Source organism: Mastomys coucha, unplaced genomic scaffold (genome assembly GCF_008632895.1).
Source record: "Mastomys coucha isolate ucsf_1 unplaced genomic scaffold, UCSF_Mcou_1 pScaffold21, whole genome shotgun sequence".
NCBI classification, from domain to species: Eukaryota; Metazoa; Chordata; class Mammalia; order Rodentia; family Muridae; genus Mastomys; species Mastomys coucha.
In genome coordinates, this window is record NW_022196904.1 from 130,558,093 (window position 1) to 130,581,821 (window position 23,729).

Consider the following 23,729-nt stretch of genomic DNA (forward strand, 5'->3'; position numbering starts at 1 on the left):
TTCTGAGTTCAAGGCCAGCCTGGTCTATAGAGTGAGTTCCAGGACAGCCAGGGCTACACAGAGAAACTGTCTTGAAAAACCAAAAAAAGGGCTGGTGAGATGGCTCAGCGGGTAAGAGCACTGACTGCTCTTCCCAAGGTCCTGAGTTCAAATCCCAGCAACCACATGGTGGCTCACAACCACCTATAACGAGGTTTGATGCCCTTTTCTGGTGCGTCTGAAGACAGCGACAGTGTACAGTGTACTTGTAATAAATAAATAATAAATCTTAAAAAAAGAAAAAAGAAAAACCAAAAAAGAAAAAAAATAACACCTCCAGGTGGGGGTGGGGTGGTAATGGTGACACACACCTTTAATCCCAGCACCTGGGAGGCAGAGGAAGGCAGATCTCTGAGTTCCAGACCAGCCAAGGCTACACAGAGGAAACCCTGTCTTGGAAAACCAAAGCAAGCAAACAAACAAACAACGCAGCTTCAGGAGGATCAGGCTGCCCCGGGAGCAGAAGTGACCACTCCTGAGAATCACTGCCCCCTCACTCACTGACTTCTTTGAACCACTCTGCAGCACCAGAGATGAGCCGGTGGCTGGAGGGACCACTTCTAGACAAGGACTGTTTAGTTATGCAAACATCGTGCCTCTTACCCAGTTCTTAACATAAACCTAAAATCCATGTCAGTTCCCCCAAAAGGGCTTGAGAGTCACTGGGCTTCTTAACCTCTTCCTCTAATCACCATGACTGAATCTTCTCTGTTCTCACCATTGCTTAGCACTTCAGTGGTCCAAGCAACTGGTGTGGCCTATGGGGTGTAAGATTAAGTTTTCAGCCGGGTGGTGGTGGCACACGCCTTTAATTCCAGCACTTGGGAGTCAGAGGCAGGCAAATTTCTGAGTTTGAGGCCAGCCTGGTCTACAGAGTGAGTTCCAGGACAGCCAGAGCTACACAGGGAAACCCTATCTCAAAAAAGAAAAAACAAAAAAACAAAAAACAAAAGAAGAAAAAAACAACAAAAAAAGATTAAGTTTTCAAACTGTACTGTGAGAATTTAGCTATTAGTTAAATTCAGTGGGAGACCGGCTCCCAGAACCTAGAAACAATGGGAGACCAGCAGCTCCCAGAACCCAGAAACAAGGAGACCTGGACGACCTGGCAAAGAGAAGGTAACAAATGACTGCCAGGTGGCTAACCTGCCCCTGAACCCTAGTGAGAGCCAGCACCAATCAGAAACCACCCCGTATCTTCCCCTTACCCCAGTCTTCCCTTTTGCCCCAGCAACTGCACAGGAATAAAAAGCTGCCTAAGACCTTGCTCGGGGCCGGATTCCTCTACCCCTTCGAGGAATATGAGTCTCGCCTCAGCTACCTGGAATAAAAAGCCTCTTGCAGATTGCATCAAGTCCGTGTCTTGGTGGTGTGTGGGGTCGTCGCTCCCAGCCCAAGGGCACCTCTGTGAAGGTGACGTGATCTTATCAGAACGTTTCAGTTCTGTGGATCAGTGTGTGATTTGGCATACACAAGTATGTTTGGTTTCATTTGTTTTTCCCTACACAGGATATCTTTCTGTACCCCTAGCCATCCTGGAACTCACTTTCTAGATCAGGCTGGTCTCAAATTCACAAAGATATGCTTGCCTCTGCCTCCTAAGGGCTGGGATTAAAGGTGTGCACCACCACAGCCTGGTGATGTTTCTTTAAAATATACTGAATATTTTCTATATCTGCATTTGTTTAGACTATGAAAGTTGTGATAAAAATCATTTAAATCAGCCCTCCCACGGCTGAGCGTCTGTTTCCTTTTCTGGGATGCTCCTTACTGTACTCAAGTTTAAGGTCCTGTGAAGTTTTAGAGCCTCTCCTCTGGGACCTCTGCCACCTCCACCTCAGGCACTTCCTCAAGGTAGGCAAGTGTCACTACTAGGTGACATCCCAACCCTCATTTTCTTTCTTTCTTTTTTTTTTTTTTCGAGACAGGGTTTCTCTTTGTAGCCTTGGCTGTCCTGGAACTCACTCCGTAGACCAGGCTGGCCTCAAACTCAGAAATCCACCTGCCTCTGCCTCCCAAGTTCTGGGATTAAAGGCATGCACCACCACTGCCTGGCTCCAACCCTCATTTTCACCAGGATCTCACTAAGTTTTCCTTTATAGTTCAGTCTGCCCTCAAATTTATGATTCCCCTGACTTGTCCTAGTTGCTCCAGCAATTTCTTTCTTTCTTTCTTTCTTTTTTTTTTTTTAATTTAGGCATGTGAGTACTCTATCTGCATCCACACCTGCATGCCAGAATAAGGCATCAGATCACTTTACAGATGGTTGTGAGCCATTATATGGTTGCTGGGAACTGAACTCAGGACTTTTGAAAAACAACCAGTGCTCTTAACAACTGAGTCATCTCTCCAGCCACAGCTCTTTCTGTTTTAGTCCCAAGCTAGTCTCATGTTATAGCCCAGGCTGTCTGAGACTCTCCTCCCTCTAACTCTGCCTCCTAAAGGCTGGGATTGTAAATGTTTGTCTCAGCAGGGCATGATGGTGCATGCATGCCTTTAATCCCAGCATTTGGGAGGCAGAGGCAGGTAGATTTCTGAGTTTGAGGCCAGCCTGGTCTACAGTGAGCTCCAGGACAGCCAGGGCTATACAGGGAAACCCTGTCTCAAAAAAAAAACAAAATAAAAAATAAAAAAATAAAAAAATAAATGTTTGTTTCCATGATTATTTTGTTCCCTGATTCTTTTTTTTTGGGGGGGGGGGGAGTGGTTTCAAGACAGGGTTTCTCTGTGTAGCCTTGGCTGTCCTGTAACTCACTCTATAGACCAGGCTGGCCTTGAACTCAGAAATCCACCTGCCTCTGACTCCCAAGTGCTGGAATTAAAGGCGTGTGCCACCACCACCCGGCAGGCGGATTTCTGAGTTTGAGGCCAGCCTGGTCTACAGAGTGAGTTCCAGGACAGCCAGAGGTATACGGAGAAACTGTCTCAAAAAAACCAACCTCCCCCCACCCCCCCAAAAAAAACAACAACAAAAAAAGTGTCAGCTCTCAGTAGTTCACCACAGCAGACACTCACAGTCACAGCTGCAGCCTCCCAGTGCGATACAATACCTGGAGTGCTTCTGAGTTTTAAGTGCAAGGCAAAGGAGGGATGGATGAGAGTATTGGGTGAGGCAGCAAATGTCTGCCAGGCCAGGCAGGGCAGCCGTGGCACCTGCAGGGCAGATGAGCTGGAGGTGGCTGTGTTTCTGTCATGTCCAGAGCCCTCTTCAGGAATCCCTGAATCAGGCAGGTGCCAGCCTAGACTTGAAAGAGGCAGTCTGTACGGGCAGTGGTCTAAGGGAGGCCAGGAAGAGTGGTCTTAAGGCGAAGTGTTCATTCCAGATGTCTTCACCCTGTTGTTGTTGTCCAGAATCGGATGGGATGTGTTATGCAGGCAGACCTACTACTCTGAGCAGAGTGGTTACCAAGAGATTGGAAAATAAAAACCACCAGCTCAAACAAAGCCTTGGGAGGAGCAGGTCCACAAGCTTACCTGGCAGCCTCAGCGGCCGCCCCTAGGACAGAAAGGAGGGGCCAAGGAGGATATAATCCCAAATGAGCCTTGCTCTTTGCGGTCCAACACCTGACAGCCTCACTCACAGTAGTTTGCATGTGCTAAACACACCAGGGCAGGATGGGCTCGGAGCCGTGCAAGCCAGGTGACTAGAGGAGGAACCTGACCTCAGCTTCTCCTGCAATTCATGGGTAGAGGGGCCCTCCTTGCTGACACAGGTTCTGAGAACAAAGCCTTCTGTCCCACTGCACTGTGAGTAGCAGCCCAGGCACTGGGCGGGGAACAGACACAATTATTGTGAAGCTCCTAAATGTCCATCTGGGTTCAGGCTCCCAAAGGGGCCAGGGAGGGAGCATCTGGGATGGGGAAGAGTCTGGTTGGAGCTGAAGGCACCCATAGCCCATAATGATCAGGGCACAGAGGAGGACCTCAGATTTCCTCCCTGTTCCCCGGAAAGCCTGCGTGATGACTCTGTGATCCACGCATAGCATACCCAAGTAGGAAGTCTTTGCCACTCCCAGCCCCATGCAGGACAGCAGCCCAGCCTTTATATTGTAACGGTTTATTTCAAACTCAGTCTCCACTCAGGCCCAAGGTCCCTGCCGCCACTGGCCAGGTGAGGGCAATGTTTCCTTAGAGCCCACTGCAGTTTTCTGGAAAGCTGCCCACTGTCACCACACCAAGGGGCAAGCTGGGGCCAGATGCACTAAAGAGGGGCTGCACAGCAGGTCTTCCTGCAGGCAGTGAGTGAGTGCCACCCACTGGGCAGTTCTACTCTACCTGTGTTATTGCATTTATACGCTGTTAAACTCAAGGGGGTGTTGGGTGCAGGCAGGAAGGACAGTATTGGGGACTATTGGGCAGGCAGAACTGTCATGTGGCTCCTCCGTTTTTCCTGCCTCCCTACCAGGCTTTCAGCACCACTCTCTCCCAGGAACAATTGGCTGTTCTGGGCAGGAAGTCAGGTGGTCCTAGCCTCTGGAGCTCTCCTGGTGGGGGCGGGGCATACATTGAAAAAAGAGGTGGGAACCCCATCCCAAATCCAGCTGTTAAAGCTTTGCCTTTTCCATTCAACCAGGACAGGGACAGTGGGTAGAGGTAGCTCTGCAGATTTGAATCCCACCTTCAGGTCATTTCCCCCAGCATCAGGCCCAGACACACTGACTGCTCCTGGCTGCTCAAAAGACAAATGGGGAGAGTAAAACAGCCATGCCCTTTAATGTCTCCACAAGGGCTAGCCTACTCCACCACTTATCTTTCAGAGGCCACACCCAGCATCTATCTCCTTGGCCCCATGCTAGCTAGTGCTTCCTGCAAACTGCAGAGCTGGGCTCCTGCCCCAGGACTTGGGAGAGGGTGTGCTGGGGTCAGTGGAGGTGGGCTCACTGTCTATTTCTTTCCTGCTGCACGGATGTATGTAGCATACGTGTGTGTGTGTGTGTGTGTTTGTGTGTGTGTGTGTCTATGTGTGTCCTTATGTGTATATGTGTATATAGATAAATATCTAGGACCTTGCATGCACTATATATTCAGGTCTGTACAGAAAGTGGCTCTGTGCCCCGACCTGGACACCAGGTATCATTTTTTCCGGGCTAGGAAGGCCACACCAAGAATTAGGGCTATGGTGGCCACAGCCACACCCCCAGCCACCAGCAAAGGGGTCAAGTTCTCACAAGGCCAGGGACCTCGGCCTCCAGTGTTGGACTCGTCCTCCTCTGCCCCATCCCCAGGACCCTTGGGCTCTGAGGTCGCATCAGGACTGCTGGGGGCTGCCGGCCCCGTGGGTGCTGGCTTCAGGTTGCTGTGATTGTTTAGAAGTACAGGATCCGCCTTGGCCGGTGTCTTCTTGGTAGTGGCTGGCCCAGGGGCTGCTGGCTGCTCCTGCTTCTCGGCTTGGGTGTCCTTCTTCACAGGCTTGGTCAAGGGAGCTTTCCCATCAGCAGCTGGAGTGGCCTTGGCCTCAGCTGTGGCCTGAGGCACCTTGGTGTCTGGCTTGGGGCTGCTGGCTGACTTTCCTCGGGACTCCATGACGATTTTTTGCTGGCAGCTGGTTTGGGGCTTGTGTGACTGGCAGGTGGCTAGACCACAGTAGCTCAGGACAGCTCACCTCTGGGCATTATATGGGTCTGGAGGGAGACACAAGTGAGATGGTGAGGAGGGACAACACACCTTCTATATAGGTTATCTGCTCCTGCCCCATGGAGATAACATTCCCCATCCCCTGAATTCTCTAGGAGCTCCAACTGAGGAGCATCCTGTGGGCCTACTCCTTCCTCTTCCAAGGCCTGGCCTCTATCTGCTTCTGACCATTCTTGGAAAAGCCCCTCCAACTCCTGAGACCAGAGACCTCAGTTTCCTAACCTATAATCCAGTCTTGCTTCACACGAACTGTGTCTATCTCACAGTGGGGGGTGGGGGGTGGGGTAGGGTTGGGAGGCTCTGTTATAGAAATATGGATCTAATCCTGCAAACTGGAAGACAGAGTATTTGCTCAAAGGAGACAGGCAGGAGTCATGGTGAGCGCTGACAGAGCTAAGTCCTCCATGCTATCTTAGGAGCTTGTTGCCTTGGTCTCAGCTTGAGGAGAGTCTAAGTGGAAGGGAAGGACAGGGTAAGAGCCCAGAGTCTGGGTTCTCAGTTTCTGTCAGAGGGAGAGTGGATCCAGGTCACCAGGAAGTGATAAAATGGAGGCAGAGAAGCCATTAGAGAAGCTGCTAGCCAGTGCTGCTTCTGGTCAGCCATCTGCCCCACCCAGCTTAGATCCAGTGCCCTTTCCCCCAATACCGACCCACAGCTTCATCCAGCTCAAGGGCAAGAGTTCCTTGCTGCCCTCAAGGCTGTGCCACAGGAGCGAAGAGGGTCCCTGGCAGCATTGCCTGGGGCAATGCAGAGTAAAGACCTCACCTTGAGTGTTTGTGTCCTAGCTGGGGAGACCGGGGCCTGGCCACCCTGCTGCAGAGGCTCCTGTCTGGAAGACCCAGGGCCACCTGTCTGCCTCCACCCTGGGAGGACAAATGGCCCGTGTGCGGGGAGGGGGAGCAACTTTGAGAAGCTCAAGCTCCGAGACCCCCTACGAGGCACAGTGAACACCCCAAAGGTCATCTGAAGGTCACACTGTGATGTAGATAACCAGGGCAGAAACCCAGGTGCATCCCACCTCCCAGGAAGCTCCTCCATGTTACATTTCTGGAAAGGCCTTAGCCAAGGAGCATCAAGTTTACACAGAGCAGTTTTTCGGTTTACACTTAACATCCTATTCTTCCAACTGCCTCCTATGTCTCCCCAGGGCTGCTGAGCCCAGGAGAGTAAGGTGCTCACACCACAACCCCAGTGACCTTCAAGGCCAATGCACTACTCCTTGCCCACTAGACCCGACGCCCCCAATTCCACCCTACCTCCCCGTCCTTGCCCGTCCTCGGAAGGGCTTGTCGCCTTACGTCTTCTTTGGAGCCTCCAGCTTCTCGCTGCGCATTCGCTTCACGGGATGACAGCGGGCGGTGGCTGCGGATACCGAGGAGTGCTCAGGAGTTTCCCACAATGCACCACTCCGGGCGCAAGACAGAAGGACCAGAGGCAAGGGGCGGGGACTGCTGCGTAAGCCGGGCCACGCCTGCTACACCCTGGGAACCCGGAGGTAGGGGTGAGGTGGGATGTCCTTATGCCTAGCTTCACTTCTCACTTCTAAGGAGACTCAACCGGAAAGGCGGAGCAAGGTTGCCTGACTGTATCCTGTATCCTATCTAGACTGTGAGTTAGGAGTCTGTAAGGGTGGAGATCTGGGCAGTGCTGGTCTGCACAGAAAGCCTGGCTAGTGTCTGTTCTCTCCCCACCGTCCCACCCAAGCACAGACTCTTAAAGCAAGCATCTATTTAGAATATTTATTTATCTTTTACATGACAAGACACAAAAAGTTACAACTTCTTAAAACTCTTCAAAAGAAAAAAATATAATTCTTTAAGCAGCAGCAGCAGCTTTCAAGGTACAGACATAAAAGGAAGGGTGGCTCCCAGGAGCAACCGTGAACTAGGGGCAGCCCAGACTTGAGCCCCAGGTAGTGTCACTGGGAAGGGGCCACCACAGAGGGGGATGGGCTTGAGGGACACAGCACCAGCACTTCAGTCAATCACCAAACACAATCACATGGCCAGGGCAGGGGAGGACTGCTTTGATTCAGAACAGAGGATCCAGGGCTGGAAGGGTGGGGCTTTCCAAATGTGGACAGAGGCCCAGAGGCCCAGAGGGCTGAGAGGCCCAGAGGGCTGGGAAGCCCAGGCTCCATACTGGCCTAGATGCCTGCCCTTCCCCCACAAGCAATTTCTGTCCAGGGGTAGGGTTCTATCAGAAGAGTTACCAGGCTGGAGAACTAAATTATTGGACGGGGTCAGCAGAAGAGTCCTGAGGCACAAACAGCACACAAGCACAGGGTGCCCGACTCCATGGGGAAAGGCAACTGTGCCTTCATGGGCCCACCCCCGAGCAGCCTGGCCAGCTGACTGCTAGGGGTGGGGGAGCAAACTGCCCACCACAGGCACACAAAGACCTCAAGCAATCTGGGTCCCACATGGTGGGGGGTCCAAAGGCTCAGCGGGAAGAGTATGTGTGGGGTGCCTGGGATGACACTTGAAAGTGGCAGCACACCCAGCCTAGGAATCCTAGCTTGACAAGAGGCTGACACTCCAAGCCTCCTGGAAGGCTGGCTGGCTGGGGAGGCAGAGTGGGGTCCTGGATGAGGTGGGAAGAGCAGCAGGGGCAAAGACTGATGGACGGAGGACAGGAGAGCCACAGGGGCACAGCAAATTCAATAAATAATTCTGGGTGTGTGTGGGTCCCCTCTGTAGACCAGGACCACCTCAGAGACCGGAGCCAGTGGACTACAGGGTAGGGTCTGCCTGCCCAGACCAGGCCTGGGGGCCCCAGCCCAGAGACCAGCTCTGTCTCATGGGGTATTCAGGCCAGGTAGGACTGGATTGAGGTACAAGGATGGGACAGAACTGGCTCGACAGGACTGGCTTGAGGAATGTACAGATTTCTGCATTTTCTACATAAATAAGACCTTGATCCCAATTTTTTGTCCCTTCAGGACCACACAGGGGCCTATGTATGGATCACCCATGTGGACCCTGCACCCTCCCCTTGCCTTCCTGTTTAATGGGGAGGGCTGGGGAGAAGCCATTCCTCTTCAGGCTTGTGCTGGTCACCCTGTTCTGGCCCCTGCCCATAGGCTGGGGAGAAGCAGCCATGGGCTCAGGCCTGGGGTTCTTGCAGCAGCCCCAGCAGGGACTCAGCAATGCCCAGAAAGTAGACCACCTGGGCGATGCCAAACAGTGGGGCAATGACCAGTGCACGGCAGTATGCGCCTTTCAGGAAGGCCGAGGGACCCTCATGTCTCCAAATCTTCCTGTAAGAGAGGGAAAAGGTCAGAACTGGTACCTAGCCCAGCCCTGTCCCAGGCCTGCGCCCGCTCACGGGACCTGGCCTACCTCGCACAGTCCAGAAACCCGGAGTAAGTGTCCTCATTGACACCTCGCTCAAGTGACTGAAGCCGAGTCTTCACCACTACAAGGGACATATGAGTCACTATGGGGGCTCCTACCCCAACCCCCCAATGGTGGGCCCCACCCCCAAGCACTGACCATCGCAAGGGTTGACAGCCACGGCAGCTGCACTCCCAGCCACGCAGCCTGCCAGGAAGGACACATAGAAAGGTGACTTCTCCTCAGAAGATGGGCGGCCCAGCTGATTCAGGTTGGCAAACAGGGGGAAGTAGACAATGGAGAACGGGACATCCCTGTTGGGAGGAAGAAGTGATTGATGCTGGTGGGAGAGGGGGAGCTAGCAGGCAGACCTCCTCTTCCCATATGCCCGTCTCTCCACCTGAGTAGCGTGGCCCCCAGTCCCTTATAGAGACCAGCAATGCCATGATTCCGCAGCAGGTCACGGGTCAGCTGGGTGGCGGTGGGCCGAGGAGCGGCTGGAGCCTCTACTGAGGGCTGGGCACCTCCCTGGGCTGAGAGCTGAGCCTGGGCAGCCAGAATCTTCCTCTGAGCAGCTGGTGAGAAAGGATCTCTCGTCTCTTCCTCCTGGCTTGGGGAAGGGGCAGGGGACAGGGTCTAGCTGTTGTCCCCACCCAGGCTCTGTCCCCTCCCTGCACCTTACCAATGCGGCCCGCATCTTGCAACTGGATCTTCAGCATCTCCATGGGGGTGGTCACAATCACCTGGCAGGTGCCAGCCCCGCAGCCTGCCAACATCTCCTTAGGCAAGGTCAGCTTCTGTCTATAGGGCAGGGGCAGGACTATGACTGAGGTGATGAGGAACCACTCCCTACATGGGGCAGGGACAGTCTGCTTCACTGGTGTAAAGGGGGATGGGAACTGTGGAGGTCCCATGGGGGCACAGCCTTGGGCTCCAGACTCTCCAGCAACAGGCATCCAGCCCAAAGGACAGATGGTCTCACATGCAAGGGCTCATAAAGAGACATGGGGAACAGAAGGGGCCAACCTCGCAGCCCGCCGTCCAGTGATGGGGTAACTGCTTAATACCCCAAATTCTGGCAGTAGACAGTGGCTAGGGGCCAACAGCCACTGACTCAGCAGCTGCCTTGCACCTCCTCACGTGGGCAGCAGGGAAGCGGCAGCCCCCACAAGGTCAGGGATGTTGAGCAAAGGGACTGAGGTAGAAGAGCCTCTGGGGTCTGTTTTCAGTCTAGGGGACTTCTGGGGGGAATGGGTGGGATTAGCAACACACCCTTCCTTAGGACCTGGGCCCCAGCAGCCAGCTTGGCCAAGTCTCTCACCCATCCTTAGAGAGCTGATGTCTGAAGAAGTCATTAGCTGCCAGCTTGATGGCCTTCTCAGGGGTGACCAGGGTCAGGTTCACTGCTGCTCCTGTGGGGCATCTGAGGGTCAGTTGAGGCTTGGGGGACACAGGCAGGTCAGGTAGGGATAGACTTGCTGGGTAGCTTTGGTTAGGGAGGCCTTGGGATAGCACTTTGCTCCACACTGGCAAAGCCCTGCCTGGCACTCCTTGGCTGCAGCTTCCTGCCCTCTCACCCACATATGGGCTTGTTTTGTGCCAGGCAGGCGGGAAGCAGGCAGGATGGGGTGGCGCTGTGTCCTCCCTCCCCAGCATTCCACCTCCATCTGTCTCTGGCTTTGGCAGAATAGGCCTCTCTCCTGAGAGGCAATGAAAAGCAGGCCCCAAGAGACTACAGTGGGCCTCCCTCCCAGGGACAGGTACTCCCACAGTATGGGTCGGGGCTCGGGGAAGGCTGGGGATGGCTGATCAGAGCTGAGGGCTCAGGGCTACACAGCATCTGGGCAAATCCACCCTCAGGGATTGTTTTCTAAGCTGCTTTGTTTAATGCCCCTGGTCTCTAGGCACAGATGTGGTCCTGACTGTCCCATAAAGTAGTGGACGAGATCTGAGCCTCTAAGATAGAGAAAAAGAAACAAAACCTGTCCTGCTCTACCAGTGGAAGATAGCAAGGTGTTCAGGGGAAGGTTGCGACCTGTCACCCTGCAGAAGACAATCCCCTCAGACATCCAATCTCCCCAGCAGAAGCCCCCATGTGCTGAGGCGCTACCAGCACCACAAAACAAGTCCATACTTACAGACCAAGCCCAGGCATGCATCCCTGTCCCTGCTCCCAGCCAGACCCGTCTGTTGCCTGTCCCCAAGCCTCACCCCTATACATGCCGAAGTAGCCCTCGGAGCGGATGGTCTTGATGAGGCAGTCAGACCTGTAGTCAAGGGGACGGCAATAAGCTGTGGCCAGCTGGCAAGGGCAGCCAGTGTTGTCTCTACCCACTATGCTCATCCAGGGCCGACAGAGAAGCCAAAGACTCTGTCAGGGACGGGATTGTTCTCAGGCCTGCCCTTTGTTGGTGTTCCCCCTTCATCAAATCCAGGGGTGCAGGAGCAGAGATCAAAGGTGGAAGCTGCACTCTCACTCACATGCTGGCATACATGCGCTGGCCATTCTGCTGGTTCTGCAGCCGTGTCTTAGCCAGGTCGATGGGGAACACGCAGGTGACCCCGATTAGCCCAGCGATGCCACCATTGATGAGCTTGGCCGGCAGGCTGTGTATGCAGGGTCAAGTGTCAGGATTAACATCCTCAACCACAGGATGGGGGTTGGGGGAATAGGGAGGTCATGCTGGGGAGAGGGTGAAAGCCAAGACCAAAAGCCCAGAGATTGGGGTCCCTCTGACCTGATCTGCTTATCAGCCATTTACACCAGGTGAAGCAGGAGGCTGACTCAGGCTGGGCGATGTAAGTGGAGGCACTGATGGGGAGGGGCTGAAGAGGACCGTGTGGGAGGCTGGCGGTGGTGGCTGATGGTGGGGGAGGGGATGTCCTCACCTTCAAAGCAGTTTCAAGACTTCTGCCACCTGAAAAAAAGGACAGAATGAGTGGTAAAAGGGGCCTATCAGAGAAAGAAGCCCCTCTACCCGCCCACCATCTCACAAGGGCATAAAGGCCCTCACTCCCTAGACCCCATGCTTCAGGCTACAGCCATCAAGGTACCCAGAGGATACACTGGAGGGGTGGGTGGAGGAAGAAAGGGAGGCCACCCATCCCTGGGGCCACCTGGCTTCACTTCAATGCCCTCCCCGTGGTGTCCTCCCAGGCAGCCAGGAACTCACGCTCACACGCATATGCTCACTATGCTCACGCACAGAAGGCAAGCTCCAGCTTTTAAAGGGCCAGATGCTTTTTAATGCAGTGGTACTTGGACCCTGGACTTGAGCCGTGGTAACCAGTTCCCATCCTAGAGCAGAGGCAGCTAGCATCTGCCGTTTTTTTGTTTGTTTTGTTTTGTTTTTGTCTTTTTCCCAGTGGAATGGGGTGGTAGTGGTTTCTCCTTTGTGGAGCTCCTGGGCAGACCCAGTTCCCTAACAGCTCCCTTTGGGCCATGGAGCCCCTTCCCATAGAGAAGCAAGATTCCCACCCCCACGGAGCTGGTTGCCCACCTTCCTGTCTACTTCCCAAGGGAGGTGTTTCACTCCCAGAAGACACAGGAGCCTAGGGATAAGAACTTGGGGAAGAGAGGACAAGAATAAATGGTATAGGAGGGAGGCAGAGGGATGCTGGGCTCCTGAAGCATCTGTAGCCGGTATACCCCATAACTATAGCGTGGAAGAGAAGGGGCAACAAGAGCCCGCTTCAGGGGGCGCCTACGGGAGGTACAATCAGAAAAAACAGTCCTGGTCCTCCCCTGTGTCTCTTTCCCAGCCCTCAGAGGTCAGCTGTCACACACAGCCTAGTATCCTCAGTGCTGCCACACGGGGTCACATGGCTGCCTCATACTAAAAAGCCCCCAGACGAGTTGTGTGACTCTGGATCTACCACCCGCCTCTTCCCCCCCACAACCCACGGGGTCCCGCTCACCCTGAGTGTACCCCAGAGCGCGGACAACTGCTCCTCCACAGCTCCAACAACTATGCTCACTGAGGAGATAAAAGAGGCTGGCCAGGGGGAGGAGACAGAGGCTTACAGGGATTGGCCGAGGGGCGGGGTGGGGCGGGCCTGGGGGGGGAGGGACTTTCTCTTTCACTTTGGGCTAAATGGTAATCTCTGCAGCTATGGGGAAAGGAAGAGAGGGGGTAAGACAACTTCTTGGGGTCTGGGTCTGGGCCTAGCCTAGATGCTAAAGGAGGTACAGACTAAGCCTGAGAACCAACCAGGTTGCCTACCCATAGGGACCCCAGCTTCAGGCCACTCAGTAGGTTTCTATCTGGAATAAGCTGAGATCTGTCTTCAGCCCTGGAGCCCCAGGGAATGGGGCACCCTGTATGGACCTGTCAATCAATATGTGCTCTTGAGAAATGGGTCAACACCCACTGTGCTGTGAGATGTATCAGGGAACTTCAGGTTAGGGCACAAGAAAGTAGACCTGTTCTCTGGAAAGGGCAGGGAAGGGATGCTTGACTCTCAAAGGCCACCAACCCCAAGTACAGGCCCTGCTCACCTTGTGGGACCAGAGGGCATGGAGGCAGTACTCCAGGTACCCTCTGACCTCTGCATACCAGGGGCCTCAGTGGAAGAGTGACTGTCCCTCCTAGCCCTCAGAGGCCTGACCTCTGAACTCCAGTCTGATTTCTTGCTCCATACTATGCTCCAAGTGTAAACTAGCTACAGCAGCTCTCCCTGCTGTCCCATCTTTAGAAGCCCCAGCCTTCCTTATGCCTCTTCCTTTAGCCTGCTCTCCCTCAGATGCTATCTCTCCTCTCATATCTGCAATCTGGGGACCTGGGTGTTGTGTGGATCCTCGAAGTCAGACAGACAGTCTGAAGTCCATGGGGAAGAGCCAGGCAGGTACTGAGAGACCCAGGGATGAGTCAGCCCTGCACCCAGAACTAAACAAAACAGGCGGAGCACCAGAGTTGCTAAGCTGAGAGTGAGGGGTTCTGCCACCTGGAACAACACGCAAAGGGAACCCCCTGGTCTGTTCCCTGCCTCCCCCATTCCTAAAGTTTGTTTTTGATTTGAGATTTTTTTGAGACCAGATTGCCCAGGCTGTCCTAGAACTGACTCTGTAGATCACGCAGACCTCAAAGTCAGAAATCTGCTTGCTTCTGCCTCTTGAGTGCTGGGATTAAAGGCATGTGCCACCACTCCTGGCTTGTGTGTATGAGTGTGCGTGTGTGTTCTTTAACTCTCATCAGTTTGAGACAGATGTCAGGGTGTCTATGTTACCATAGACACTGGATTGTCCAGTCAGGCCACTGAGGATCCAGAGCTTTCTGCCTTCTTCCCCAGTCAGGCCACAGGCCAACTGAGAAAAGCCAGGTTAACATACAGAGGCTAACAGCTCCATACAGTTTCTTCCTTAATTTCCATGAATAAAGCTGCCTGTTTCCTACTTAAAAGAAAAGCTGGTGGCGCTGGTTCCCTCCTTTAATCCCAGCTCTCTCTCGAAGCAGAGGCAGATGGCTCTGTGAGTTCAAAGACAACTCGGTCCACTGAGAATTCCAGAACAGCCAGCTCCACATAGAGAGACCCTGTCTTGAGGAAAGAAAAAGGGTGGATGGAGGGGGTGGGGGTGAGGAGAGAGACTGGACTGGGGTTGAGCCTCACCACTAGCGTGCTCTTCCCCCCAAATCCAGTCTCCCTTTCCCCTTCCTCATAGGGAGGTTAGCTTTGTCTTGCTAGCTAGGAGGGCCACAAAGAGGTTTCCCACAGAAAGGTACTCCAGCTGTCCTACAAAGGAAAAGCAGTATGAGGCACATCCTCTGTTCCAGGCCAGATCATGCCCTTTACCCCACGGTCCTGGCTCAGCTGGCCTTGTTATCTCCAGCCAGACTACGCGGACTCTGACCATGTACGTGCCCATGCAAGTCCAGTGGGTTCTCACGTGTGCGGCACCCACATCACCGGCAGAAATAACTCCAGCCTCAGCCCTGGAGCTTCCACACTGCCGGGACACGTGTGTGTGGGGAGCGCGCCCGGCAAAGCCGGGACCGAGCACGGCCTTCCACACCCGGAGACAGCCGGTCGAGGTACCCACCGGTTCAGGCTCTGCCGGAGCCGCAGTGTCTGAGCAGATGTCACCTCTCCCAGCCACCTATGCCACCCTTTTTCCTTCCTGCAACTCAGCCAGATTTGGGCGGGCGCCACGGGACCTGACCGGCTAGTACTCACCACACAGCAGCCGCCAGGATCGCCTCCCCGCTGTTCCGCGCGCGGGGCCTGTACCTCGGCGGGGAGGCGCGTCTCTCGGAGGCGCGCCCGCTCCGCCCTAAGTTTTTGCAGCCATCGGCTCCCCCTCCCGGCCGGCGTGGCCACTACCACAGCCTCAGGCCACCCTTAAGGGCTTTCTGGTGTATCCCTAGGCCCTCCTTGTTCTTACCTCAAGCTGGGATAGACTGTGAAATAGGTAGTGGGGAAGGGCAGGGATGGGATGGTCTGGGGAAGGTTTGGTCCTGGAGCTTTAAGATAGATGCTCCTTGGACACCGCCCATAAGACCCTGGTGGGCAGGGCTTATGCAGCCTTCTGTCACAGATGACTTTGTATCCTAACCTGCGGCAGGGTTACTATGTAGAATGGTTCCTCCCCACCCCTGGGGAATATTACACATCAGGGCCTAGAGATGGCTCACTGAGCAAAGGTGTTTGCAACCAAGCCTGGTGACCCTGAGTTCATTCCTGGGGACTCACATGGACTAGGAGAGAATGATCTTTGCAAAGGTACTCTGTCACACACACCCACACGTTAATAAATAGCTTTTATTTTATATGTATGGATGTTCTCCCTGCATGCATGTCTGCACACCACATGTGTGCCTGGTGTCTGTGGAGGCCAGGGGAAAGTGTTGATTCTTCCAAACTGGAGTTACAGATTGTCATGAGCATCAGGTAGATAGTAGAAACTGAAACTGGGTTCCCTGAAGGAGCAGCCAGTGTTGTTAGCTACTGAGCCATCTTTTCCCCCATCTTAGCAGGAGGGCCTGGTAGCAAGTATGGGCACACACAGGAACTAGGCTTCAGATCACTTAGGCAACCGGCTCTCTGAGATGTGGAGGCTAGCTTGGGCTAGACACTGAGAGGTTTTTGTATGCTGGGGCTCTGTACCACACAGGTGAGGTAGAAGTGAGCTCTGCCCACTGGCCAAGTCAAGTTTAGTCTGTAAGCCTAGGCCTGTGCAGACTCTGGAGTCTGTGAAGCCGAGGTGCCAGGCAGAGTGGAATCCTCAGGGGCCAGCCCTGTGCGCCGAATGCTGTCCTGGTACTTGTGGCGGCCAAGCTCCAAGATGGCACGCACCTCTTCAGCCACATCCCGCCGGTCACTCTGTTCCAAGGCCTGTACCAGGTGTCCCACAGCTCCAGGCTGTCCGGTCTGGCGCTCAGCCCAAGAGAAGAGCATGTGTCGGATCTGCCCATCCAGGTCATCCCTGGAGGGGTGGTGATGAAGGTGTTTTGCCCAGGAACACACACAGAAGCTCAATATAGCTCAAAAGTTCCTTGGGCTAGTGACCAGAACTTTCCCTTTTCCTGGCTGGTGTTTGCTCCATCCCCACCTCCTTGAAAGCTTTCAGCTAGTGTGCAGGGCTGGAGGGGGGATGAGGGGGATGTCAGCCTTGAACCTGAGGCTGGGAGTCAGCAGGATCACTAGAACTCATGAAGCTCACCTGAATTCGTGCCTGATGCGCTGCAGCTCACGGTAGGGCATGCCTAGGTGCAGGGCCACAGCTGGCCAGTCAGGACCTAGGCGTGAGGCCACACTCAGCAGGTTGCTCTGAGTCAGAAATCCAGTTTCGGCATCACCAAGGTTCAGAGGCATCAAGGAGAAGTCAGTCCCCTGCCCACTCCCCTGGGCCCCCCGGAGTCTCTGTTAGGAGGCAAGGATACAGTAGTAAGCTTGGACCCATTCTCTGGTCTTTGGTCACCCTGGGGCTGTTTCCTCTTGTTAGCTTATGACTCTCCAGCCTCACCGGTAGCTTGATGGGCAAGGTGGCCATCCACAATGCATCTTTGCCCTTCTTCTGCCGGGCAGCCTCTGCCTCTTCAGGCACCTCCGCGGGAAGTGAACTCCGATAAAAGGACACCTGAGGAAGGACCATGTGGGGTTCAGAGCTCCGACCTCAGATCCAGATACCTCAGTCCAGGATCCTGATACATGAGCCCACCTGTCCTCGAACGTCCTGAGCTTCCCGGTCCAAGGCTGTGGTAATGTATACCTCCTTTATATTCTTCAGGTGTGAATAGAAGACAAAGCAGACCCTGCCATCCACACAGTCTGGACGGTCTACGGGGGGTTGGGAGGAGAAGCAAACTCAGTAAGGAGGGGCCAAAGTGTCATTCCCCAGGGCACCCTGGATAAGAGAGACCTACCAGCATCTACATCAATGCCCCGCTCAAAGGCTGCAAAGAACTTCTCACCCTCAAACATCTCCACGGTCTCAGAGGGTTCAGGGCCACGGTAGCGATCCAGCAGCCGACTCAGGGTGGCATCTACCTGTGGGGCACCCACATGGGATGAGAGGCAATGCTTTGTACCCAGCCTGGCCTTCAGGTCAGCCCACTGTTTTCCTGCTGCCCCACCTTGTTCCTCGGCAGGCACTGCAGCAGGACCTGCTCTGGGTCTCGGCGCCTCTGCAGTGCAATGAGGTTCACACGGTGCAGTCGCAGCCGTTCCCAGGCCTTCCGGGCCAGGCCCCCCACACAGGTTTTGGTGGTATACCAGAGCCAGTACCTGGAAGTGCCAGAGTTGAGGCGTGGCCATACAGAAGAAGGGCAGAAGGGGTTCTGCGGAAGCTAGGGGACACTGACCAGGAGAAGTGTGTGACCTGGAAGCGTGCATACAGGTGGGTAAATTCCAGTGCCACCTGAGTGGTGATGTCATCCCAGGTGGTTGTCAGGGGTGTTCGGTAGAGCAGATGCAGGTGGGAGCGGTTCAGACTGAAGCCTGGACAGGAAGTGGCAGAAGGCTAAAGCCCCTCTAAATGCTGTTTCCCCCTCTAAGCACCCATCTTTGGTCCTGTGGCATGCAGATTCACCTGTAACACCAGGAGGCAAGGGCAACTGCACAGTGACAGGTTGTAGGAAGCTGCGAGGGCCGCTCTGTGAAAGGCACAGCAAGGGGCTTACTGATGCCTCTGATTCTTCCAGAAGGGCTCTCAGCTCTAGTCCAGCCATATGCACTACCTGGACAGAGAACCATTTAAGTGCCCTCCCGTACGGTGAGGCACCACCTCCTGCCACCCTTGGCACTGCCCTGCCAATACCTGCATGGAGACTTGCCGAGGCTCTTCTGTGACCCCAGGGGGAAAAGTGACTCTGACCCCAGGATGCCCGGAGGAGCACAGAAGTGCTCCCTCTGGTGGCAACAGGCAAGTGTTGGATACTGGGCGTAAAACGACCAGGAACCAGGAGAAATGGGGCACCTGGCAGCGAGCCCAGAGCCTCTGGAACACAAGGGAAGACAGGGTCAGGGCGGAAGACAGTGGGTGGGGTGGGTGGTGTTAGGGCAAGTTGCTTCTCTCCCCTCACTCCCAAGGGCCTAGGCAGCTGTCACCTTGGGTGCCTCTTCTTCCAGGTGGGTTTCTAGGTCATTCCACATGTTGTCACTCCGTGTCCTCACAACTACCTCACGACAGCGACGGACTCGTGGGGGGACAAAGAGCAGCCATAAGCTCACATCCTGTAGGCCACAGTAGTGTGAGACAGGGCCAGGCTCAGGCCACCACACCTGCCCCCTACCCATCCTGGACATGCCTGCTGGAAAGCTACCCCATGGGGCTGCAGCTCCAGGACACCACTAAGCAGGAAGTCATGAGGTCCCAGAGAGACCAGGCCTGGCTCGGGCAACCACAGTCGATAGTGGATGGTGATGGGCGTGGTGGTGGCTCCAGCTGGGAACTGTAGGCGGACACCACAGGCCAGGGTCACAGAACAGCCATGGGGAGTCACAAGGAAGCTGAGTAAGAAGAGAGGTATGAGGGCTGAAAGACAAGGTACTCCAGTGTGGCCTGGGAGGCAGGGGAGACAGATGTGTTCCAGCCACATTCCCACCAATACCTGTCCAAATCTGAGGTCAGGAATAGCCTGGGCATTTCTGGAACCTGGGATATGTCTGCACAAGGGACAGGCCATGGTCAGAATGGTGATGTACCTTCACCCTCCCATAGCCTGACCATACCCCAAGCCAAGCCTACCTGGGGGACTTGGGGGTGCTGGAGAGTCCTCGCCCAGAGGGTTCCCCTGCAGGCGCACAAAGGGAGCGTCTAGTAGCTCAGCAGGCAGGTCTCGGAGCTGGTTGTCCCTCAGGTCAAGCCGAGTGATCAGTGGCAGGTGGGCCAAGCCAGTGGGCACCGAGGTCAGGAGGTTACTGTGCAGAACAAGGAGCCGCAGGGACCGCAGCCCCGCTGCAGGCAAGTGCTGGCTTAGGGCCACTTATGGTGGCTCTGGGCACCTTGACAAGACACTCAAACTAAAGGCTTCGGGCTCTACCACATGGTGGGCCAATGACACGCGTAAATTATAGGCAACCAAGGAGGTAGAAGGAAAGGGGACATCTGGGAGCAGTGAAGGTTTACAGGCCAAGCACAGCATACAGGGGCCTCTGTGGAAGAGGAGGGAGAGGGCCAGAGTCCCAAGACTTTAGGTTGTGGCAGCCACGTGGGAGTGGAGGTCTGGGCAGTAGCTGAGGGTCCCTTGATACTAGTTGGTGAAACAAAGGTGATACCACAGCTACTCACCGAGAGAAGCTGGGAGATTTTGCAGCCGGTTAGAGGCCAGATTGAGCTCACAGAGGCTGCTCAGGTCTCCAATCTCAGAGGGTATGGTGTCTAGAAGGTTCTCAGAGAGATCAAGCCGCTGTAGGGTGGACAGGGACCCCAGTGTTGTGGGCAGTCTTTGTAGACGGTTGTGTGTCACAGTGAGGAAGGTAAGGGTGGGCAGTGCCCCCAGGGCCTCGGGCAGCTCTGAGAGACGGTTGTGAGAAAGCAACAATGCATCCAAGCTGCACAGTTCCAGGACACAGGTCGGCAGCGTCTCCAGCCTGTTGAAGCTGAGGTCTAGGTGGGCCAGGCAGGCCAAGTCACTCAGGCCAGCAGGCAGAGTGGTCAGGGTACCGTGGAGACAGGCACCCAGGGCACCCCGGCTCTGGCCACCTGGAAGTGGGGGGAGACAGCTATAGCCCTTAGAATTGGAGTCTCCTCCATTCAGCCCTGTCAGAGAAACCCTCCCTTTTAATCCAGCCAGAGAGACAAAGACAGAAAAGCAGACAGAGACACCAGTTCATATAAGCTGACAGCATCAACCCCAAGAAAAACTGGGATCTGCTGAGACCCAACTGAGCACCTACAGGGTTCTAGGCTCAGGAGACAGAGCCACGCCAGCCGCACTTTGGGGAGGAGGGTGATAGAACTAAGGACAAGGAACAGTTGTGGGGTAAGGGTTCACACCTGATGGTGCAAGGAGAAGAGAGGTCTTCTTCTGGAGCAAGGGCACTCACCTTTGAGGACCAGGGAGCGAAGGCGCAACAGACTCCACGGAACCTTGGCTAAGGTGTCATCTAGCAGTTGAGGGTCCTCGTGGGTGCTGAGCCGCAAAAACTCCACTTGCAGCAGCTGTGGGAGCAGCTGGGAACACAGGTACTGCAGCCGATGGCAGCCCCCTGGGCGTAGGTCCAAGTTCAACTGGTTCCCAGCCAGGAGAAAAGATGCTCCAGGTTTGGAATCCACAGCCTCCACTGTGGATCTTGCAGCATCCTCTGCAGCAGCTGCAGTTTCCTCCGGCTCCTGCCCCTCCAACACTGCAGCCATCACCCATGGAAGGTCCTCGGGGACCAGACATGTCCCAGCTTGCCAAGCAAGCCTGCTTAGGCAAGGCTGATAGGAGCTGGAGAAGCAGGGGGAGGAGAAGGCTGTAGAGGACCAGCTCCTCCTCCAGGTCAGAGCAACAATAACACAGTTTGGAAAGCAGAGAGCTCTTGAAATCACCAGCCCAAGAACCTAGGGGTAGTGAGTGGAGTGGTCACTGCAGCTCTACACGGCTTGCATCTGTGCTGGATCCTTCTGCCTGGGAGGGGCACCAGGCAGGGCGACTCTGTGAACAGCAAAGCTTGGAGAACTCTGCTTAGACTGAGGACTAGGAGAGGTTTTCCACCTCAATTCTGGAATCTGCTCATGTGACCCACCCCTGACACCACCTATAGGGCTCTTGTAATAAGGACCCACTTTCTTTCTTTCTTTCTTTCTTTTTTTTTTTTTTGGTTTTTCGAGACAGAGTTTCTCTGTATAGCCCTGGCTGTCCTGGAGTTCACTCTGTAGACCAGGCTGGCCTCGAACTCAGAAATCCACCTGCCCCTGCCTCCCAAGTGCTAGGATTAAAGGCGTGCGCCACCACCGCCCTGCAAGGACCCACTTTCTACCTTCGTACCCAAATGCTTGGGGAGAACCCAGAACTCTCTTCCACTGCAGGTGTTCACTGTGCCCGTTAGTGCGAAGGGGAGCCAAGAGGACTTTGGGATTCTTGTGCTAGGATCCCTTAACACAGTCCCTAGTAGACGCTCTTGAGCCACAATTCCCAATTCACACCTCCGTCAAATGGGAACGCAGAGAGAGGGTCTCACTAGGTGAGGAGTCGCTTTGGTCCCGCCTCTGGCGCAAACTTCCCGCCTCCCATTGAGTACCTGCCACGCCGATCTCCCCGCCAGTGTAGGCGCGCTCCACGCTGTCTTCCCGCCGGCGCGCTTCCGGGCGGGCGGCCCGTCGGGCTCCGCCCTCCCGGCCAGCCAGTAGGAATTCTCTTGGACTCTTACAGATGCTTCCTTTTCAGTTGTCTGCACCGGAGGCCGGTGACCCGCAGGGAAACTCACACTGTCAGACCTCTGCAACCTCGGACCTGTAATGACACTGCATAGGCTGGGTCTCAAGACACCCTAAAGCAGGAATTTTGGGGGTAACTTCGGGTATTGTCGCACTCCTTGCTAGAACTTTGAATGCTGGATTCCTGAGGGGATCCGCTCTAGGAAAGTAGTTCTCAACCTGTAGGTCTTGACCCCTTTGCCAAATTTATATCTCCAAAAGATATTTACACTACGATTCATAACAGTAGCAAAATCACAGTTATGAAGTAGCTGCAGGAATGATTTCATGGTTGGGGTCACCACAACATGAGACCTGTCAAAGCATTAGGAAGGTTGAGAACCAGAGTCTAGGGCTTCCTTCTCAGGCTTTGCAGTGAACTCTCTTGTTGGAGCTCAGATATTTCGCCATTGAACATTATGGGCCAACTGACTAAGCAGTGAGTTTCCTGGCTTTTCCTGCCTGACTTAGGTGGGTCTCAAAAGAACAAAAACAAAGTTGAGATAAGAGATCTTGCCTAAGTCCTTTAGTTGGTTAATATTGAAGCTGACACCCAGAGTCCTCAGTGGAGCTGGTGGATGGGAAATGACCAAGTGAATGTTTGACAGTCTAAACGATGGGCACACTTCCTGCGAGGCCTCTCTGCTTCCTGCCTCTTTCTCACTGTTTCCATAAAGCCTCCAGAGGGATCTTTATAAAAACCAGTCCCAGGGGCTTAGTATAATTGTGCTCACCTGCAAGCACAGTACCTAGCTGAGATGGGAGAATCGCCATCCTGGGCTGGCACAGTACCTAGCTGAGATGGGAGAATCGCCATCCTGGGCACACAGCAAGACCCTGTCTTTAAAGCAATAATCCTAGGAATTATTAAATTTATTACTTAAGTTTATACTAATGAGCATGGTGGTATGTGCCTTTAATCTGCAAAAGAGCTCTTCACCATTGAGCCATCTCTCTAGCCCTCTTGGGTATTATTTTGCAGTTAAAAAAAATTCACGAGAGAGGTGGTGGTAGCTCATGCCTTTAATCCCAGCACTCTAGAGGTAGAGGTAGGTGGATCTCTGAGTTGAAGGTGAGCCTGGTCTACAGAACAAGTTCCAGGACACCCAGTACTACATAGAGCAACCCTGTTTCAAACAAACAGACAAAAAAAAAAAAAAATCATGCCATGTATGGTATGCATGTCTTTAATTCCAGTACGCTGGCAGTAGAGGCAAGTGGATCTCTGTGAGTTCCAGGCAAGCCAGAGTTACATGATGGGTCAGTGTCTCAAAATTAAAGAAAATAGAAGTTTAGAGAAATGGCTCAGCAGTTAAGAGCACTGGCAGAATAATAATTCAGTGGCCAGCATCGATATCAGGCATCTCACAACTGCCTGGACCTCCAATTTCATGGGAACGGATGCCTTCTTCCGGCTCCTGAAGGAGCACTGCACACAGCATAGTGCACATGCAAGCTTTTTTTTGTTTTTTTTTTTTTTTTGGTTTTTCGAAACAGGGTTTCTCTGTGTAGCCCTGGCTGTCCTGGAACTCAGACTGGCCTTGAACACAGAAACTTGCCTGTCTCTGCCTCCCAACTGCTGGGATTAAAGGCATATGTGCCATCACTGCCCAGAATATATAAATCTTAAAAAAAAAGAAAAAAAGAGGCAGATTCTGTGAATCTCAAGGAAAGGAAGTGAGAAGGGGACAGAGAGGTCTCCAGAGCCTAGTATAGAGGCATACTTTTTTATTTTTTAAAAATTTATTTATTATTATACATAAGTACACTATAGCTGACTTCAGACACACCAGAAGAGGATGACAGATCTCATTACTCGTGGTTGTAAGCCATCATGTGGTTGCTGGGATTTGAACTCAGGACCTTTGGAAGAGCAGTCAGTG

General features: G+C 54.0%; 3 protein-coding genes across 19 annotated transcripts; all 3 read right to left on the reverse strand.

Annotated features, from left to right (window-relative positions):
* Positions 1-4,080: 4,080 nt before the first annotated feature.
* On the reverse strand, positions 4,081-7,217 carry Cend1 (cell cycle exit and neuronal differentiation 1). Of its 2 annotated transcripts, none has more exons than XM_031384670.1 (2): positions 6,972-7,217; positions 4,081-5,660 (listed from the first exon to the last, which is right to left on the reverse strand). In XM_031384670.1, the coding sequence occupies exon 2, from the start codon at positions 5,560-5,562 to the stop codon at positions 5,113-5,115; it is 450 nt and encodes a 149-aa protein (XP_031240530.1). In that variant the 5' UTR covers positions 5,563-5,660; positions 6,972-7,217; the 3' UTR covers positions 4,081-5,112. The 2 variants fall into 2 exon arrangements, with proteins under 2 accessions (XP_031240530.1, XP_031240531.1); XM_031384671.1 differs by having other exon boundaries at positions 6,930-7,217.
* A 181-nt stretch (positions 7,218-7,398) lies between these two features.
* On the reverse strand, positions 7,399-15,499 carry Slc25a22 (solute carrier family 25 member 22). Of its 9 annotated transcripts, none has more exons than XM_031388843.1 (10): positions 15,388-15,499; positions 11,747-11,926; positions 11,490-11,615; positions 11,220-11,275; positions 10,330-10,420; positions 9,691-9,809; positions 9,409-9,583; positions 9,168-9,322; positions 9,015-9,090; positions 7,399-8,932 (listed from the first exon to the last, which is right to left on the reverse strand). In XM_031388843.1, the coding sequence occupies exons 2-10, from the start codon at positions 11,764-11,766 to the stop codon at positions 8,779-8,781; spliced, it is 972 nt and encodes a 323-aa protein (XP_031244703.1). In that variant the 5' UTR covers positions 11,767-11,926; positions 15,388-15,499; the 3' UTR covers positions 7,399-8,778. The 9 variants fall into 9 exon arrangements, with proteins under 9 accessions (XP_031244703.1, XP_031244700.1, XP_031244709.1 ...); XM_031388840.1 differs by having other exon boundaries at positions 15,180-15,474; XM_031388849.1 differs by lacking the exon at positions 15,388-15,499 and adding an exon at positions 15,046-15,123.
* Positions 15,500-15,729: 230 nt separating this feature from the next.
* Pidd1 (p53-induced death domain protein 1) lies at positions 15,730-21,879 on the reverse strand. Of its 8 annotated transcripts, none has more exons than XM_031388858.1 (16): positions 21,672-21,879; positions 20,493-20,878; positions 19,735-20,148; positions 19,192-19,364; positions 19,055-19,109; positions 18,752-18,953; positions 18,552-18,677; positions 18,262-18,441; positions 18,034-18,181; positions 17,807-17,942; positions 17,579-17,729; positions 17,369-17,492; positions 17,164-17,282; positions 16,969-17,082; positions 16,666-16,865; positions 15,730-16,428 (listed from the first exon to the last, which is right to left on the reverse strand). In XM_031388858.1, exons 5-16 carry the CDS (start codon positions 19,087-19,089, stop codon positions 16,170-16,172), a joined length of 1,794 nt encoding a protein of 597 aa, XP_031244718.1. In that variant the 5' UTR covers positions 19,090-19,109; positions 19,192-19,364; positions 19,735-20,148; positions 20,493-20,878; positions 21,672-21,879; the 3' UTR covers positions 15,730-16,169. The 8 variants fall into 8 exon arrangements, with proteins under 8 accessions (XP_031244718.1, XP_031244710.1, XP_031244717.1 ...); XM_031388850.1 differs by having other exon boundaries at positions 19,192-19,401; positions 21,672-21,878; XM_031388857.1 differs by having other exon boundaries at positions 15,772-16,428; positions 18,034-18,097; positions 19,192-19,401; positions 21,672-21,878.
* Between the last annotated feature and the right edge of the window lie 1,850 nt (positions 21,880-23,729).

What these genes read in the sequence shown, in the direction of transcription:
- Slc25a22 (XM_031388843.1), bottom strand. Translation starts at nt 11,766, where the DNA reads ATGGCTGATAAGCAGATCAG. An exon ending in ATGGCTGATAAGCAGATCAG is followed by an intron (nt 11,616 to 11,746) that starts GTCAGAGGGACC and finishes CTGCATACACAG; the next exon opens with CCTGCCGGCCAAGCTCATCA. An exon ending in CTGGGGGCCACGCTACTCAG is followed by an intron (nt 9,323 to 9,408) that starts GTGGAGAGACGG and finishes TCCTCCCAACAG; the next exon opens with GGATGTCCCGTTCTCCATTG.
- Cend1 (XM_031384670.1), bottom strand. Translation starts at nt 5,562, where the DNA reads ATGGAGTCCCGAGGAAAGTCAGCCAGCAGCCCCAAGCCAGACACCAAG.
- Pidd1 (XM_031388850.1), bottom strand. Translation starts at nt 20,802, where the DNA reads ATGGCTGCAGTGTTGGAGGGGCAGGAGCCGGAGGAAACTGCAGCTGCT. An exon ending in AAATCTCCCAGCTTCTCTCG is followed by an intron (nt 19,402 to 19,734) that starts GTGAGTAGCTGT and finishes ACTTGCCTGCAG; the next exon opens with CGGGGCTGCGGTCCCTGCGG. An exon ending in CCTTGCCCATCAAGCTACCG is followed by an intron (nt 16,866 to 16,968) that starts GTGAGGCTGGAG and finishes GCCTCCTAACAG; the next exon opens with AGACTCCGGGGGGCCCAGGG.